Source organism: Anser cygnoides, chromosome 10 (genome assembly GCF_040182565.1).
Source record: "Anser cygnoides isolate HZ-2024a breed goose chromosome 10, Taihu_goose_T2T_genome, whole genome shotgun sequence".
Taxonomy (NCBI): domain Eukaryota; kingdom Metazoa; phylum Chordata; class Aves; order Anseriformes; family Anatidae; genus Anser; species Anser cygnoides.
The window spans coordinates 5,068,745-5,084,829 of NC_089882.1; the positions used below are offsets into that span (position 1 = coordinate 5,068,745).

At 38.9% G+C, this 16,085-nt stretch overlaps 1 protein-coding gene across 13 annotated transcripts in view; it reads right to left on the reverse strand.

Annotated features, from left to right (window-relative positions):
• CNTN6 (contactin 6) overlaps positions 1-16,085 on the reverse strand; it is a 144,842-nt gene that overhangs the window by 22,821 nt on the left and 105,936 nt on the right. For all 13 annotated transcript variants that reach the window (XM_048070532.2, XM_048070623.2, XM_048070647.2 and 10 more), the window contains one exon: positions 15,529-15,679. In XM_048070532.2, the coding sequence (XP_047926489.2) occupies positions 15,529-15,679 (151 nt within the window). The remainder of the gene's footprint in view (positions 1-15,528; positions 15,680-16,085) is intronic.

Consider the following 16,085-nt stretch of genomic DNA (forward strand, 5'->3'; position numbering starts at 1 on the left):
TTTCTATATTGGGAAAGTTGTATTGACATACTGGAATTGACCACTAACTTATCTAGTTCACTTGCAGTAAAATTAGGAGTCTCAAGAGAATGAAGGAAGACCCAACTTGTTACCTAATTGTGCTATATTTTACCATAGGGAGCTTTTTTTCCAGATCTCAACGTTCTGATGCTATACTAATGTTATGTCTGAGGCCAGCTGCCTGTGCAATTTTGTCAGGATTATTAAAAGACATTAGCAGACTAGCTGAGATGCTGAAATGCCATCTCACAAGCCAAAGAGCCAAATCAAATACACCGCTGTCTCACAGGGCCCTCAAATCACCTTGTTAGTCACTATGTTGTTCACACCAGTTTGCTGAGGATTGGGTAAATTGCATTTAATAGTAATTTCAGAACCACTCCTGGGTCTTATGGACAAGATTAATTTCTAAGCTTGTTTACATGCCTCTTCTTGTCAATGAGATACATTAGGATATAAGCCAGTGCAGTGTTCAGCTTATGTTTTCTTTAGGTAGGCTTTCGTGGCATGCCAGGCACCTTTCTACTTTTACACACAAGAACGGAGCTTCAGGGTTTGGGGATTTCCTTCACAAATACACAGAACACACATCTAGCAAAGGTAGAGAGTTTCAAAATGAAAACTGAATTATCTAGGCAATGAACTTTAGGACAGAAAGTAATATTATCCCATAAAATTTTCTTTATTTTGTGCCAGTTCTTCCATCCACCTGTTGCCTCTGGTAGATGTTGAAGTTTTGGTTATTTTTCTGAGCTCAGAAGGACAGTGGGCCGAAAGGCATGAAGTTCCTTGAAGTCTCAAGAAAATGGGGTCAGGGTTTCCATGCAGAGCCCCTCCTGCCAGTGTGGCCCCTGTGTGAGCACACTGCTTAGTAGGCATCAGAGAACCTGCAGCTAACAGGGAAGAGCAGTGCTCAGACACTGCGTTTTCCTAGATCTGACAAAATCCAGATGTAAGTCATAAATCCAAGAGAAAAGAGGCTTCATTCATTCCAGTGCTCACAGAAGCACTGCATTATTCTTTTATATTCTTCTTTTAATTGACATTTAAATCTAATACAAGAATCCTTTTATAAAAAGAAAATATCTAATTCATGCATCACAGCTTGGGTATTTAATATTTATTACTGACAACATAAGATTGGATGATGTAATGAATTATTAAAGGAAACGAACAATAACAAGAGCAGAAGTTGAAGCTGGCAGTACTATCATAGCTGTTAAATCACAAAAACCATCACAGCATCTTGCTGTATTCCACTCTTGTATTTATATGCTTGTAGCTATAAGCATAACACACATCAAGCCTTGTTCTGCTTCCCATTACCCTCTCCCAGCCTCGCGGCTGATGGAGGGAAGCGCCAGACTCGGATTTCCAACCCTGTGTTGAAACACTGAGGACAACCCGGCCCGCAGCCCTGCCAGGGAGCTGCAAAGCAGGGGCTGCAGCAGATTCACAAGGTGGATGGAGGGGAGCACACCCATGGGGACAGGACGGTGGGGATGTGCTGTTCTGGAGGTCGTGTGCTCCATCCCCCCTCCATTTGCTCCCACTGCTGAACCAGCAGGACGCTCCGCTGTGCCTCAGTGCTGATTGAATTCACCTTGCAATCTCCATGTTTCACCAGCTGCGATGCATGCTGCTTCTTCCCTTCATTTCTCTCCTTGTAAAGTCCTGACTCTGTAGAAGACTTGCTCCTGCTCAGAGCCAGATTTAGGAGTGAGGAGCCCTGAGTTGGGACGTCTGCATGGCAGTGAGACACTCTCCTGCCCTTCCAGCTCCTCCAGGGTGCTCATGTGGCACCTGCTCCCTGCAGCGTCTCTCACTGGGGTGTGGAGCTGAGAGGGGATGGGATTCAGGTTTGAATGAAAAATCTTTGTTACCTTGGCAATAATCACCAGCTACTGCAGTGGTTGCTTGCCTGCAATTTGTAGTATGATGAGAAAATAAGTTGGGGTTTAATAATGTATCATGTAACCACATTAATGTATCCGTTTATTAATATCATATATCCAAATACATCGGAGAGGAGCAAAATACAAATCAACAAAGTACACTCTTTAACGTAATGATGTATCAACCAAACAACATTTTCAGATAAGGAAGGATGAATAAGCAAGAAACCTGAGGTTATAAGTGCATCTCCTTGGTGTGGGGAGACACCCGAGGGCAGTATTTCAAAGGTGGGTTTAAATATGAGGAAACACTTACAGGTTTTTCACTTCTGCCTTTGCAATGTTCTTTGCATTAATGATGCATTTCTTCGCACTAGTTTGTACCAGCCGCAAGAAAACACTGTCATCAAAAACTGCTGGTGATAAAATAGTTGATTCAATTGACTGGTTAGCTAATGTATGGTGGCTTTATTACGGTGCCAACAGATACTCAAGCGTGGATCAGCAAATGCTCATAAATTGGATACCTGAATTATAAGTTATAATGAGACAACTTAGTGTCTCTCCCACCATCAAATATTGATGCCCTAATATTTTTCCTGCAGTTGTACCTAAAAACTCTACGTACAGACTGGAATCTAGAAGTGGGTATGAGGCAAAAACAGACAATCCTAGTCCCCAGAAGCTTCCACTATAAGTAAATATCCAGGAAAAAAGAGTCTGTAAAAATACACAATAATAAAGGGAAGAATCTTTGAATGCACAGGCTCTGTGCTTAGCCCTCTAAGGATTACTGGTTATGGCTTTTTCACTGAAGTTTAGTGATGTCTAGTTTAGACTTTTTTTCATGTATTCTTTGTTAGGAATTGAGATCTGAATAATTCACAGCTTCGTGGTTTATTCACTAAGAGGGGTTTGTACCCACTCGAGTGCTGATGAGGTAATGTTTGATCTTTAGAAATGCTATTCTGAAGCAATACTTCCACAACTGGGTGAGCTGGGGCTGGAATGGCTCTTTCAGCGGATCAAAACAGAGCTCAGCAAAGACAAGCCATGAGCTAACAAAAGCTTCAGAGCTGCTTGAAACAGAGGTCACGTTACCTAAAGACAATTAGGGAGCTAGCTGTAAATACAGTACTTGGGCAGAATTTATGTAAAAACACAATGAGATCTGGAGTAATTAGCTAGCAGAAAAGGGAATTAAAGGGGGAAAAAAAAAGTAATTTCCAGATGTACCAAGGTCTGTGTCAGGAGAGGGATGAGAAGGCAGAACACAGCAGAAAATCAACATGATGCATTTCAAATGCATGGAAAAAAGCTCTGCAAACTACTAACCCAGTTGTCATGAATGGCAAAGTTGACATAAACTTCCTCAGAGCCACGACTTTGTGCCATGGGTGGGTTCAGAGGGGCTGCACTTTGTCCTCTTCCATTTATCTTCCAAATAATGGCACTGCGATTCTGACGGTGATGGGAATATTTCCTTTAATGGGCTTCAGATCAAGCTCTTACAAACGGTTTAAAAAGAAGCTGTGAAATGCATGTCTCACCTGCTGAAAGGCTCGCTGAAAACCGTTACTTTTCACAACATTTTAGACTGCGTGAAGGCTATAGATAATAATTCTTACCATTTGCATCAGGAGACAAGGTAACTTCAAGTACTGTGACAAGACAGAAAAGTTAACTCGCCCAATATAGTGCAAGTAGAATGTTTTCTCTGCCAGAAAAAAAAAAATGGACTTTACTCCATAAGTAAATGAGTGTTTGTCAAGGGACAAACATCAAAAGATCTGCAGTGGAGCTGATAAATATGTCGCTGGTAAAGGAGGAGAAAGAAGAATGAAAGGAGCTACTTGGGACACAGCTGTTCACGAAGTCCTGTTGCAGCAAGGGATCGCGTAGGCATCTCCAACTTACAAAACGTTTCAGTGCTTATCAGGCTCGTGCTGATGCTGATGTTCCTGCCTGAATTATGCAGGTGCTACCTCTGGGTAAATAGCTCAATTAAGTAAAGACACTATGGGGAAATGAAGAGATGAAAATCCGGTGATATAAACTCATACAACGTTCCAGCACACACGAGCTGATTGGAAATGCTCTGAAATGCCATTCCATATATAACCAGCCTGGGAACCTGCCCCACAAAGAGCTGGGTATGGTGGATGAAGTTCGCTTCAAGTGGATCATGCGAACGTAAGACAGCTGTCAAAGCCCAGTTTGAGGACACAGCCAGGCAATTCCCTACCTGGAGCCAGTGCCCATGGCAGAGGCAGGGCCTCACAATCCTCAAGGCACCAAGCGAGCACAAGCCCAGGGTTTGGCTCCAGAAGTGATGCCTTTCTGAGCAGGATGACAACTGATTTCAGGAATCGATCCAAAGCAATTTGAGCCTCCATGAACCTTCAGTCACACACCAGCTCGGGAGAAGTTTTTCCCCAGTTAAGCACGGTGTAAGTGGTGTCCTTTTGTTTGCTTTTAATTTGGTAATTTCATGGGATTGATCCATGTCCTCGTCCTCTCTGAGTGACTCCATTAATGTGAAAGATAAGTGCTACACGGGAAAAGGGAAAACGGGCTACCCAAGATCTGCTGGAGTCAAAACTCTGCATAAAGAAAGAATAGTTTGCAATGTTTCTGCAGAAGACACGAAACTGGGAAGAAGTGAGAGCTCATTAAAATTGTCACACATACTTTTTAAGTAAAGAACTTGAGAAATCAAGCAGGGATGATAGGTACAGCTTTTAATTAACCAGGCCAAACAAACCATCTCCGAAAGTGTTGTCTCATGTGAACAAAAGACTGTTGATGGCTATTTGCTTTGATCTTAAGAGCATGAAAGAATAATATGTATTTAGCAAGGCTGATAGAAAAATAAAATCTGAGAAAAGAAAGAGGTGTCAACTCATTAGATTTTGAAGTGTTTTGTGCACTGCTGTATTACTCAGCCTATCTGTTTTAGAGAGGTACAATTTTAATTCATGGATGTGAATTACATTAATTCAATACAGCAAATGTCTTTGAAATCTCCATCAAAATCAGCTGAGCTACACTGGTGTAATACTAGGGGTGATTCAAACCTATGTCTGCAGATTTCAGCACTTCCAGTAGTACAGTTATCTTTTCAAGGGCATAAAATAATTCCTTTCAAAATAAAGTAACCCTGATACTTGATGTAAAGATTCACCCTTCTTTTCTCCTCTCTGCCTCTAACATCAAGTGTCTGACACCTCATAACGTTATTGAAGTCATCATCACGGCACTGTGCAGATAAAAAGGGAGTATGCTGGATCTGATGAAATCAGAGGCAAAGTAATTTTTATTATCTGAGAAATCCTATTTGAAACCATGTCTTCGCAGTCTCACTTTAGTGCTCAAGAGCAAAACCACTGTTGCTTTCACAGGCTATGAAAAGCTATTGTTTATAAATGTCTTCAGGTACGCTAGCAGATGCTGAGACAATAACTGACTTTTCTAATTTTGCAAAGATTGGTAAGCATGAGAGAGGCTGAATTAAAAAGCACAAGGAGAAGCAAGCAAGGGACAGCCACTTGAACAGAGATCTCAAGTGACTCAGAATTCCTACTGATTTATGCAGATGTAAATGCGAGTAAAGTTTGACTGAGTGAATGAATTGTACCTGCTGATGACAGCTCTGGTATTTTTGAAAAGGTCCCACTGAGTCCCATCTGAGATCCAACTGTCTGTATTATATGTTAATGATCTTTGTACCTGTTTATCCTATCCTGAGTGTAATTTGTATGCTAATACTATTGCCATTTAATAAACTATGCTTAAATGAAGATTTTCCTTATCTGCATGCTGGTATAAATGAGCTTCAGAGTTGATTGACAATTAACTGGAAATAAAATAAATGCCATTAAACTCTGTGTTAACTATTTAGATCAAAACAAAATTACATAATCTATCTGAATAGTCTTATTAAAACATTTTAGAAAAGAATACCAATAGCAATGGTAAAAGGTGTCAATAAAACACTGTTCCTTTCTATTTCCCCGAATTTCTAAAATGTTCCTAAACCTGAACATTATTTTTGCATAGAATCTTCGTAATTTGGAACTACAAATATTTATTTTATGCAAATTTCTACAGACATCTGAATTGAGTTTTACTCCATTGTGAAGCTTTGAGGCAAATTACAATATTTTCAGGAGACTGTACTCTCATTAACGTAAAACACTGATAATTGCTATGCTGTCTTTAATATACTTGTGATAAATGTGAGGCAAATGTCTTTATGTGCTGGCCAAAGCAAAAAGTAGGAAAACCACCATGTTTGTAGATATGTGCCTAAACCTACTGAAGTATTATGTGTCAAAACTTGCAGCTGTGGAATACTGGGCAGCAGCATCTCTATGCATATGGGAAAGAAAGACTTGCCAACCAAACAGCTAGTTTGATAATGGACCAAAACAAAAGATAACCCCCCCAAATGTTTTAATCCCTTCAGCTTTCTAAATCACTGCAATAATTTTTAACAGACAAACACTGCTCTTCCTTTTCCCACATAGGTAACTTGGTCTCATGTCGTATTTAGCAGATATGGCCCATTTATGGGTCCTCTCTCCCGTGTGTCTGTCCTCATCCTATCTGAAATCTAAACAGCTGATGTCATGAGATTTCATATAACCTAGACCGAGACAAGAGCCATACCTTAGCAAGTCCAGCCAAAAAGGTCTCTCTCAGTTACAAGTCTATTTTGTGGACAGGGCATAATAAAACATGGTATTTATCTAGCTGTACATCAACCAGTCTGAACATTCATAAAAGAAAAAAATGATAGTGGTAAAGTAATACACTAAGAAGGAAAGGATCAGGAGCCAGACTGCAAAATTCTGTGGTGAGAATCCAAGTAGAAAATAACCTGAACTGTGAGAGAAAAAGGTTGCCATGTTTTCTATTTGCCAACAAATTCTGTTGCTTTTATAAGATCTTTACAGCTCTGGTACATTAGAGAAAAGTTCTTCCAGCACAGGATGGTATGCCCACACTACTACTATTCAATCTAATCCCACTATTAATCATTATTTTTATGATTTGGATATTATCAGGAGTTCAGAGGCACCCATTCATACATCCAAATTCACTCTAGATGTAAAACTAAGACCTTAATATGGGACTTAAGTGGAATTTAAACAGTACATAAGGCCCTGAATTACCCTGTGTGTGGGAGTTTAATTCACTTAGAGAAATCTTCTTCCCTATCTGCTTGTCAGAACGTATTTCAAAAAACAAAAGTACAATAAAACCTGCAGTTAACTTCAAATTGTTCCGTATATACTAGCAGCAAGTGACACCAGGTACACAGCGTGGTGCTCACTTGTTTTCAGAAACCCTGAACCAGCACGTTGCATGCACACATATACATAAGAGATGTGCAGCATTGGAGATGCTCTTGCTGTAGATGTATTCTAATGTTGAAGTGATTTTTTAACAATCACGAAAGGGATTTTGGAACAAGTAGTCCAAATTCCCAAGCTCGGGCAAACAATTCCTAGGAGAGCAAAAAAGGAAGGACCAAAATCCATGTTCTTCTCCACTCAGGAGCTCTCACTGCTGCTTTGCCATTGACTTGCTCTCTGAGCTCATCCCCTGAATCCCTCTGCTCTTCTACTCAGCCTGATTGCATTCATCTTTGGTCATTTCAGCTTCCACAACGACCACTCTTATCTCTGCACGTGTCCTTGCTCCCGTGTCTTTAGGTCTCATTACTTCCAGCTTTCTCTACCCCTTGACTTGGTTACCTCTTGGTTTGCAGGAAACCCTGAGGCAATCCCCAGATTGTCTGCAGAATTTGTGCTTAACATGACCTATAATGGTTGGACTCTGTGTGTTTCACTGAAGCCTTAGACCCACAACCTTTCTCAAAATAACATAGAACATTGATATTTTGTCATTTTTATGTATGACTAATATGCTACCTCTTCTATGGGTCCCTTAAGCAGCTCTGTCATTCACTGAAAACTTGAAAAGATTTTTAGTTTTCATAGAAAAGATGTAGTAAAATATTGGTATTTCTTTGCAATAAAATCCCGATTTCCAACAACTTCTCATGTATTCAGGCTCCAGCACATGCTAAAGCAGAGGTGTTAGTATCCTCTTACAAAAGCACTAGCCACATTTTCAAGGTGCTGGTTCCTATACTTAGTCTCATGTAGTTCTTCACACTAAGAAAAATCCCAGAAACTCTTTGTCTTTTCATTCACATCTAGAGTATAACTGGCAACAGCTACCCATTTACCTATCATGCTAATCAATAACATCCTACGGCGTCTTTTTACATCATATCCCCAACACACCCTGATCTAGCCATTGCCTGTCATGCCACTTTTAGGTCAATTTTTTTTCCCTCAGGAATCTTTTATTTGGTGTTTGTGCAGTGCATGTTTTTCATCCACTGCTCATACTTCTGTATGCTACGGCAATACACACAAGAATAAGTGCAACAGTAATGATGTGCATGGCAGTACAACTTGGACTAGAAGAGGATCACAGAAGGTTGCATTCTCTCATTATTTTTTGTGCGAACTCCTAATTAGGAACCTTGATTCAAAGCCTGTTGAAGTCAATGGAAAAGCTCCAGTGAGATTAGCTGGCTTTGGATCAAATCCTAAACATCAATCAGAATATGGGCATGAAGCAGGGACAGAACATGAACTGAAAGGGAGAGAGGGCACAACACTGACACTCACTGGGGCTTAGTTTATTACAACTCCATATGACATGGAAGAGTGACAGATTGCTTGGGACATCTCAGCATGTAGGACAGCCCCTCGGAAAGGCTCACCTTAACAAGGTTCCCAGGAGTTGACTAGGAACAATTTAAAATTGTATTACAGAGATGTCATACAGAAGGGAAACTGTAATAAATCCAGTATCATGCAGGTTGTCACTCTTCCTTAAACATGAGAACATATGGTTCATTTGCTTACTTGATGCTCACGCTATCTGATGTGCTAAACAGTATTACATTAAGTAGTCAGTAATACATGATGAAATTAGGTTTATTGGCTTGTTCCATTATGAAACTCTCTAAGGAGACAGAAAAAAAATAGAAGAAAAGCCCTTTTCTTATGTCTTCCTCTGCACTAATATTCTCTGTCTTCTGCCTGCCAGAGTTTCATGGGGTCAAGTAGCAATGGGGGGCCCCTCCTGCCTTCTCATTACTTTACAGTGGATTGAGTTCAAATGGAAAGATAACAGAAGAAGAAGAAAGGGGGAAAACAAAGGAAAATAAGATTAAGAAGAAAAATAAAATATTCTTTTTCTTCCCCTCCTCTGTTCTCATTCTTCCTTCCCCCCGTATCTCCTTCCTCATCTTTCACACAGTCATAAGCTTTCGCCTCCCCTGCCTTCAGTCTCCTCTTGGGGAAAAAGAGAGAATTAACTAGAAGCATGAAAAACACAAAGAAGGAAAGACTGAAGGTACTTCAGGTCAGTCTGAGGCATTTTCTAGCATTCCTTTGATTGTAAAACTTTTTTTTTTTTTTTGTAATGCCAATTTTAGCAGTTTTGCTGGATCACCAAACATTTCTGCTCATTTTTACTCACTCTTCAGTGAGTATTGTCATGGTTTATGGTCCTGCTAGATTCAATGACATTATTGAGAAGTAAGCCTGGGAAAATGCTTGTATACTTATACTTACATGCAACAGTGAAAACAGAAAAACAGCACTGCTGTTAGCAAATAAATATTCAGGAAGTATATTATCTCCACCCTTACTGGTCTTTTGCAATATCTTTTCTGCTATCATTCATGAAAAAAAGGAAGACCATTCTAATCTGAATGTGAGATATTTTTAGCCAGAATACAGAATATTCCTTGCAGCTCTCAGCATTCCATTGGGAAGGTGTAAGGATGGTTTTTGTCCAGTTATCAACAAATACATTGTACTAGCATGGCCTAAGAGATGAAAAAACAAAGCAATTCTATTCAGTAAGCTCAGGTTTTGCAGGAGTTTCCATATCTTAGTATGCAAACCCAGAACAACCACAGAAAGCAGACAGGTAAATCCATGTCTTTGATTTCTGTCAGTTTAGTTGTTAGCAAGGAATGGAACTGAAGTGATTAATCAAATTTAGCAGATGTGGAATCAATTCCATTGGTTCCCTAAGCAAAATTAGAAATTCATCAAGGGAGAAGCTTAATTTGTATTCATGTTGACTTACAGCGATGATGTCTAAGATATCTGGAATTGCTCTGATTGCTGATGCCCACACTTCAAGTGCTCTATTTAAAAACTAAAATAGGAAATGAACTTCTTTACAAGCACGCAGACATTGATAAGATAGAAGAGTTAAGGCATATAATCAAAGCTATGCAAAGCTTCTTGTGGTAGAAAAACAAGGATAAAACGGAGATACACTTAATCCAGGCTTCAAAAACTGGACTTAAAAAATAAAATAATAGTAATATTAATATCCCATTCCTATTCACCTCGCCATATTGCTGTAGAAAGCTGGGAATAGGATAGTAAAAGTTAGAATAGCATAAGAAAATACTTCACATATGAAACTTGCTACCAGCATACAAATGCCTATACTATCTTTATCTGCAAACAGTGGGTGCATAAATGAGGGTGGTTTGTGGCACAAAACAGCATGACAAGCAAAGCTTCTCTTTGCCTGTGCGACTCAACTAGTCTGACTTCAGTACAGGTTTCTTTTTTTCAAACACTGTAGGTGTTTCATTCCTCCTGCTTTGTTCATCTAAAAGTTAGGCATCTCATTTGAGATAGAGGTGCCTGCCAAGAAAAAGTAAATAACTACCTTAGACTGCATATTGACTTCAGCTAAATAAAACTTAAGTGACATCAATCTTCTCCTTTGTTAGTAGACTACTACAAAATTTGGGATTTTCAATCCATTTTGTTATGATTCCTCCCCAAGCAGGATTTTTATTTTATTTATTTATTTAAAATAATGGATATTCTGGAAGGTTTCAGTACAAGCTAAACAAACAATGCTGACATTCTGGTAATTGAAATGTTTCACTGCAGCTTGTTGAACTGCCCTGACACATTTCTTTTCAAATTGGTTCAAGCTGAAATGCTATTTCACAGTGCAATATGCTTTATATGTTTTATTTGATTGGTAGATTGAGGACTTCTCATGTTTATCAATTAATTGCCTTTTTTTTTTAACTCCTCCTTTCTGTAATTCCAACAGCAGTCCACAAGAAGACAGACTTTTTTTAATTTTTTTTTTTTTTTTTGGTGGAGGGAATGATGTGTATGGGGTAGGGGAGAGACCTGACTCCAAACAGCGGAGCAGCAGAAGAAAAACACAAGTGGACAGCAGCTGTGCACTCTCAGAAGGTTGTAGAAGAGTGGTCCTGTCCCGGAGACTGACAGAGCAGCTCAGATGCAACATACAGCTGTGAGAGGATCCAGCCCTTTAGCTAATGAAACCTGCTGGGTTGTTGCATCTCTCTTGGTAGCAGGAGAGAATCCCCCTGAGCCTGAGCCTCCAAGGGGCAGCTGTAAGACCTCAGCAATTACCAGATAATTTTTCTAACCCTTAGTGGTAGTCTCCGATCACAACATCTGCTCAGTTTTCTTTGCATAAGGTTATTGAAAGACAGCTTTTCTTTTCAGTGCTCAATCACTCTGCCATATTTCCTTTGAGAAATGGCAATAACTTGAATGTAAAATACAAAAAATAAATTCTCTCTCCCGTGCCACACTTACCAGGTAGAGCAGTTTTGTTTATGGCAGAGAATCAATTACCATCCTTCACTGCGATGGGGCTGAAGACTATCCTACAGGCAAGACCAGGAGCCAACAAGTATTGAGCATATTTTATTAACCCCTAAACATACTTCTTGTCCAGTCCCCAGAAAAGACCTGAAATTATGAATATTTGCTTTTTACTGATTATTAATGCATGGGAAGTGCTGCATATGACTAATGCATTCTTTCAGCCTACCTCATTTCTTTGTTTTCCCTTTGCTATCTTCATTTAAATTCTGAGTGGAGTGAATCACATATGTTTATATGCATTCACTACAGTGTTTGGGGATCCTTGGTTCATGCTGAGGGAACAGCACCTCTCCCTGGTAAGTAAACAGGGTTCCAATTCCCATTTATTAAAATGTTTAAATCAATTTAAAAAAAAAATTTCACTGGTCCTGAATCCACTGAAGATATGACATACATTCATAATGAAATCAGTGTCTAGACTTGCAAATTTGCTTTAATATATGAATTGTTCCTTTCCACTCTTTCCCACTTTTCCTCAGTGGGTGCATGAGATGATAAAAGTGAGGTGTGAGATGAAGAAAATTCCCTTTGGATTTTATTGAGACTACATAACAGAAAAATAGCTCCTATCTGTGTCAAAATCCCCAGCCTGGGAGTTCATAGCATTACGTTTGTTCTTTCTCTCTGCTGCATTTAATCTCCACATTAACTAAAATCCAAAGCACATGCCAGGAAAAGGTCTTGCATTTGGCAAAGGGCAAATAAATCTCTTCCAACTTTGACAGAAGCCCATTGGACAAGTGGCATTGCTCCCAAAAGCCCATTTCACAAAAATTGGATTCAAAGGAGGAGGTTAGTTGCACAAAAGAAATCTTGAAGCTGTACTAGACGATATGAAGAAGCTGACTAGAGGAATCACATGAAGAGAGAGAAGGCATAAACAAGGATTAGCCAACGATGAGATGCCTTTTGATTCCTGTAGCTGATAATCTCACGCTGCCTCTCTAAAGTGGCCAGCTGCACTAGCCAAAAAGAAACACCACTATTCAAAATGTGACCCATATGAATGAGGGTGAAAATAAATTATTTTGGAGAAGTATGAAATAGAATACTCAATGCAGAAGGAACATCGAGAAGAGGAACAGTAAGCAGACCCTATATATGTATGTTTTCTTTCCCATTTAATGTAAAAATTGATTGGGGAATTTTTTTTGAAGGACTTGTGTATGATTCAAATGTAATAAAGCATTCTATATCAGTTAAGGTATACAAATAGAAGATCCAGGCAAAGATGTTTTTGAACTACAGAGAAGACAGAGGAGAGGAATGGGGCAGGAAGAAAACATCTTAGAAGGCTGAGGACCTTCACCCAAGTACTGCAGCTTCGTAAATATAAAAAGGCTTGGCAGAAGAACCCCAGAGGAAATCAAGTAGAAAGTATTTCATGGTGCCTTTATTAATAAGATGGATAGTCTATTAATTAACTTTTCCTAGTTAGCACATCTATATTTACACACTTAAACTGACATTAATATAAAGCAGTGTTATGTGATATTAATAGCTCAGAGGTTCAGGGACAGCAGTAACTATGCATGCATGACCATCATAAACTATTATCACAAGTGAAAGGAAGAAGGTGAAAAAGAACGAACACCCTTTTTCCCTTAGGGTGAAATAGGTCTAGTTGCACTATTTCTGTAACAAAAGATTGAATTTGTCCAAATCATTCTCAGGAAGCTATGTGGTTTGACTTATTTTGCAGTATGTCCATCACTGTTTTGCTCTCAGAACCCTAAGGGACTGATATTTCCTTTTTTTTTTTTTTTCCAGCATATATAGCCCAACCAGATTTTATAAACATAGAAAAGGAATCCACATAGACTATAAATGCTGCATAATGAAATGTGAGCAGATATAAGGAAAGCTTTAGTTAAAACAGCGCATCTGTATGGTACATGTCAGGATTTAATCATACATACAGAAAGACAGAGCAGGTTCTTTCTTTTTTATGAGCAAAGATATGTGATTTTAGTACTTTAATTAGCTGTGAAGAGAAATTACAGCCACACAGATCCTCATTTCATTTCTGCTTTCTATCAAAGATCTCTGGAAAAAATACCGTATAGATGATTTATTTTCTCTTCTTTAAAACTGTGGCATTATCTATTTTGTCATTTAATAATCAAAAAGCCTCATAAATTCTACTTCGCACCAGTGGACACACTGGTAATATTGTTTTGCGCATGGAGTGTTTAAAACCCCTTGCATTTGCCTCAGTGCAAATCTTGCTCCTTTTGTTTGCTTTTGCTCAGCAGCAGAAGGCCTTCTGGGATGCTCAAAAATTACAGCATGCTTATAATTGTTAGTAAATTAATACAGAAGTACAAGTAAATATGGCACGCAGTATGTAAATATTTTATTTTTTTTATAAGCAGATCAGATGGGGAATACCATGGTGCTGGAACTAGCAAGGTCTAGGCTTAATTCAGTTATTTGAAATGCAAGTTCTAGATGGTGCTCTTCTTGCTCCTGTACTCAATGTCAGAGCTCTCCCATGGCAAGCTGCATAATGGGAATGTTTTCTGTGTCCTATAGGGGTTGCATACAATAGGAATGAATAGGCTTCTTTTGTGGAACAGACCATACAAACAAAATGCAAATAAAAGATTTGACTGAGCACTAGTTGGGAAAATATTTTTAGTTAATACCTGAGCAGTTAAATAGAAAATAAAACTGGCATTATTGACAGGACGGAAAAAATCAATGGAAAGTTCTCTACAGACTCTGGCACAGATTGCTTACCCATAGCTTTGTTTTACTGCAACTACCTATGTGAAATACCTCTTTCTCAGCTTTGCATTTTCCACATCTACTCAAATTTACTTTTATTAACAATGTATACAACTTCAACATGAGATAGGAAACTGTTTCTTTGGGTCACATTTTTAGATAAGGGTGTTTTAATGAAATATAATAATTTTAATTCTTATGTCACACAAACATATCCTTGAGCAACTAGTGTTATATGCAAAATCTGGTGTTTGATTTCCAGACCTTTATGAATTACTGATTCTGTTTTCAGTCTTTGCAAATGGGATAAAACAGCATTGCTGTTATATTCATGAACTGAAAGAGATAAAAAATTACATTTCTTAGATGCTTGTCCATTTCACTCATCTACCAGCATTTCTACATGGAAATAATATCATGGTTACACACTGTTTACCGTTCACAACTTACATTAAAAGCAAGTTATTGACTTAAGTTAGTGCTTTCCTGTGTAACTGGCATTGGCATATAGTACTAAGCATAGTTTGTGGCAACCCACAAATAAGCTATCAGCCATGTTAGACCCAATGTCAGTAAAGTTCTGCCTAAGACCATGCAACTACACATTGGTTGGTGAGGGAGCATACTGGCATATTGGTCCAGTGGCTAAAACCTGCCTAAACAGAGAAGACAGGGGATCTGTAGGGTGATTTTGATATGGGTTATTGTACAACCTGTACAGCTGCTAAGCAATTATGCTGCAGCCTGAGGGTATATTCCACTTCTCTGAAGCCTCCACTGATGTCTCCTACATGAAGCTGATTCACTCAGGCTTTGCATGTGGTAAACAGTCAGCTCTGATAGTATTGCAGAGAATTAACTGTTGATGAACACGAGCTTATGTATCATACAATTACCCGAGTGTATTCAGTTTGTCTTTGTTCTCAATCAGCTTTATAGCTGCAGAACTGTATGGCCACTGCTAAAGAAGAGCAGGCCTCTGGCATCAAAGTTTTCTGTCAATGAGCTGTCAAAAGCAATACTAAGTCAGCTGTGTTTCGGTGATGTTTAAATGATATTAAAACAGAACACCCAACAATCCAGCAACTGGTTTATTACAGTACCTTTTGTTCTGCCGCAGCACCTCTGAGCCCTTTCTCCAGTTAATAACTGCTCTGGGAGAAGCACTTGGTTTACAACCAATTGTAACTTCACCTCCAACTTGAACGATGGAGATTTTTTTCACGGGATTTTTTGAAAAATCAGGGGCTGCAGCTAAAAATAAAGAGCAGAATGGTATGCAGTTGACAAGTTATTAAATGAACTAGCTAATTTCTGAGTAACGTAGTAGGTGAATCCAATAATTGCTTTGCTTTTAAGCTTTCTTCGAGAGTAGATGTATCAAATGTGAAAAATATGTTTAAATACCAAAGCACAGAATTCATTGAGTCTCATTTATGCTGCTGTTCCTAAAGTCTCCAGTCACACAATCCTTCCTCAGGATTCTCTGCAGGCTGGGAGAAGGGGTCTATCTGCAGAGAAGGAGGTTCCTGAGCAAAGCTACAACAGCAGCATAAATACTTTTCTGATCCTAGCCACAGGTATTCATCTGCAGAGTTTAGAGCATGTATTTAAAATTTATCAATAATTTTCTCTTCATCAACTGACTCAAAGTGTATGC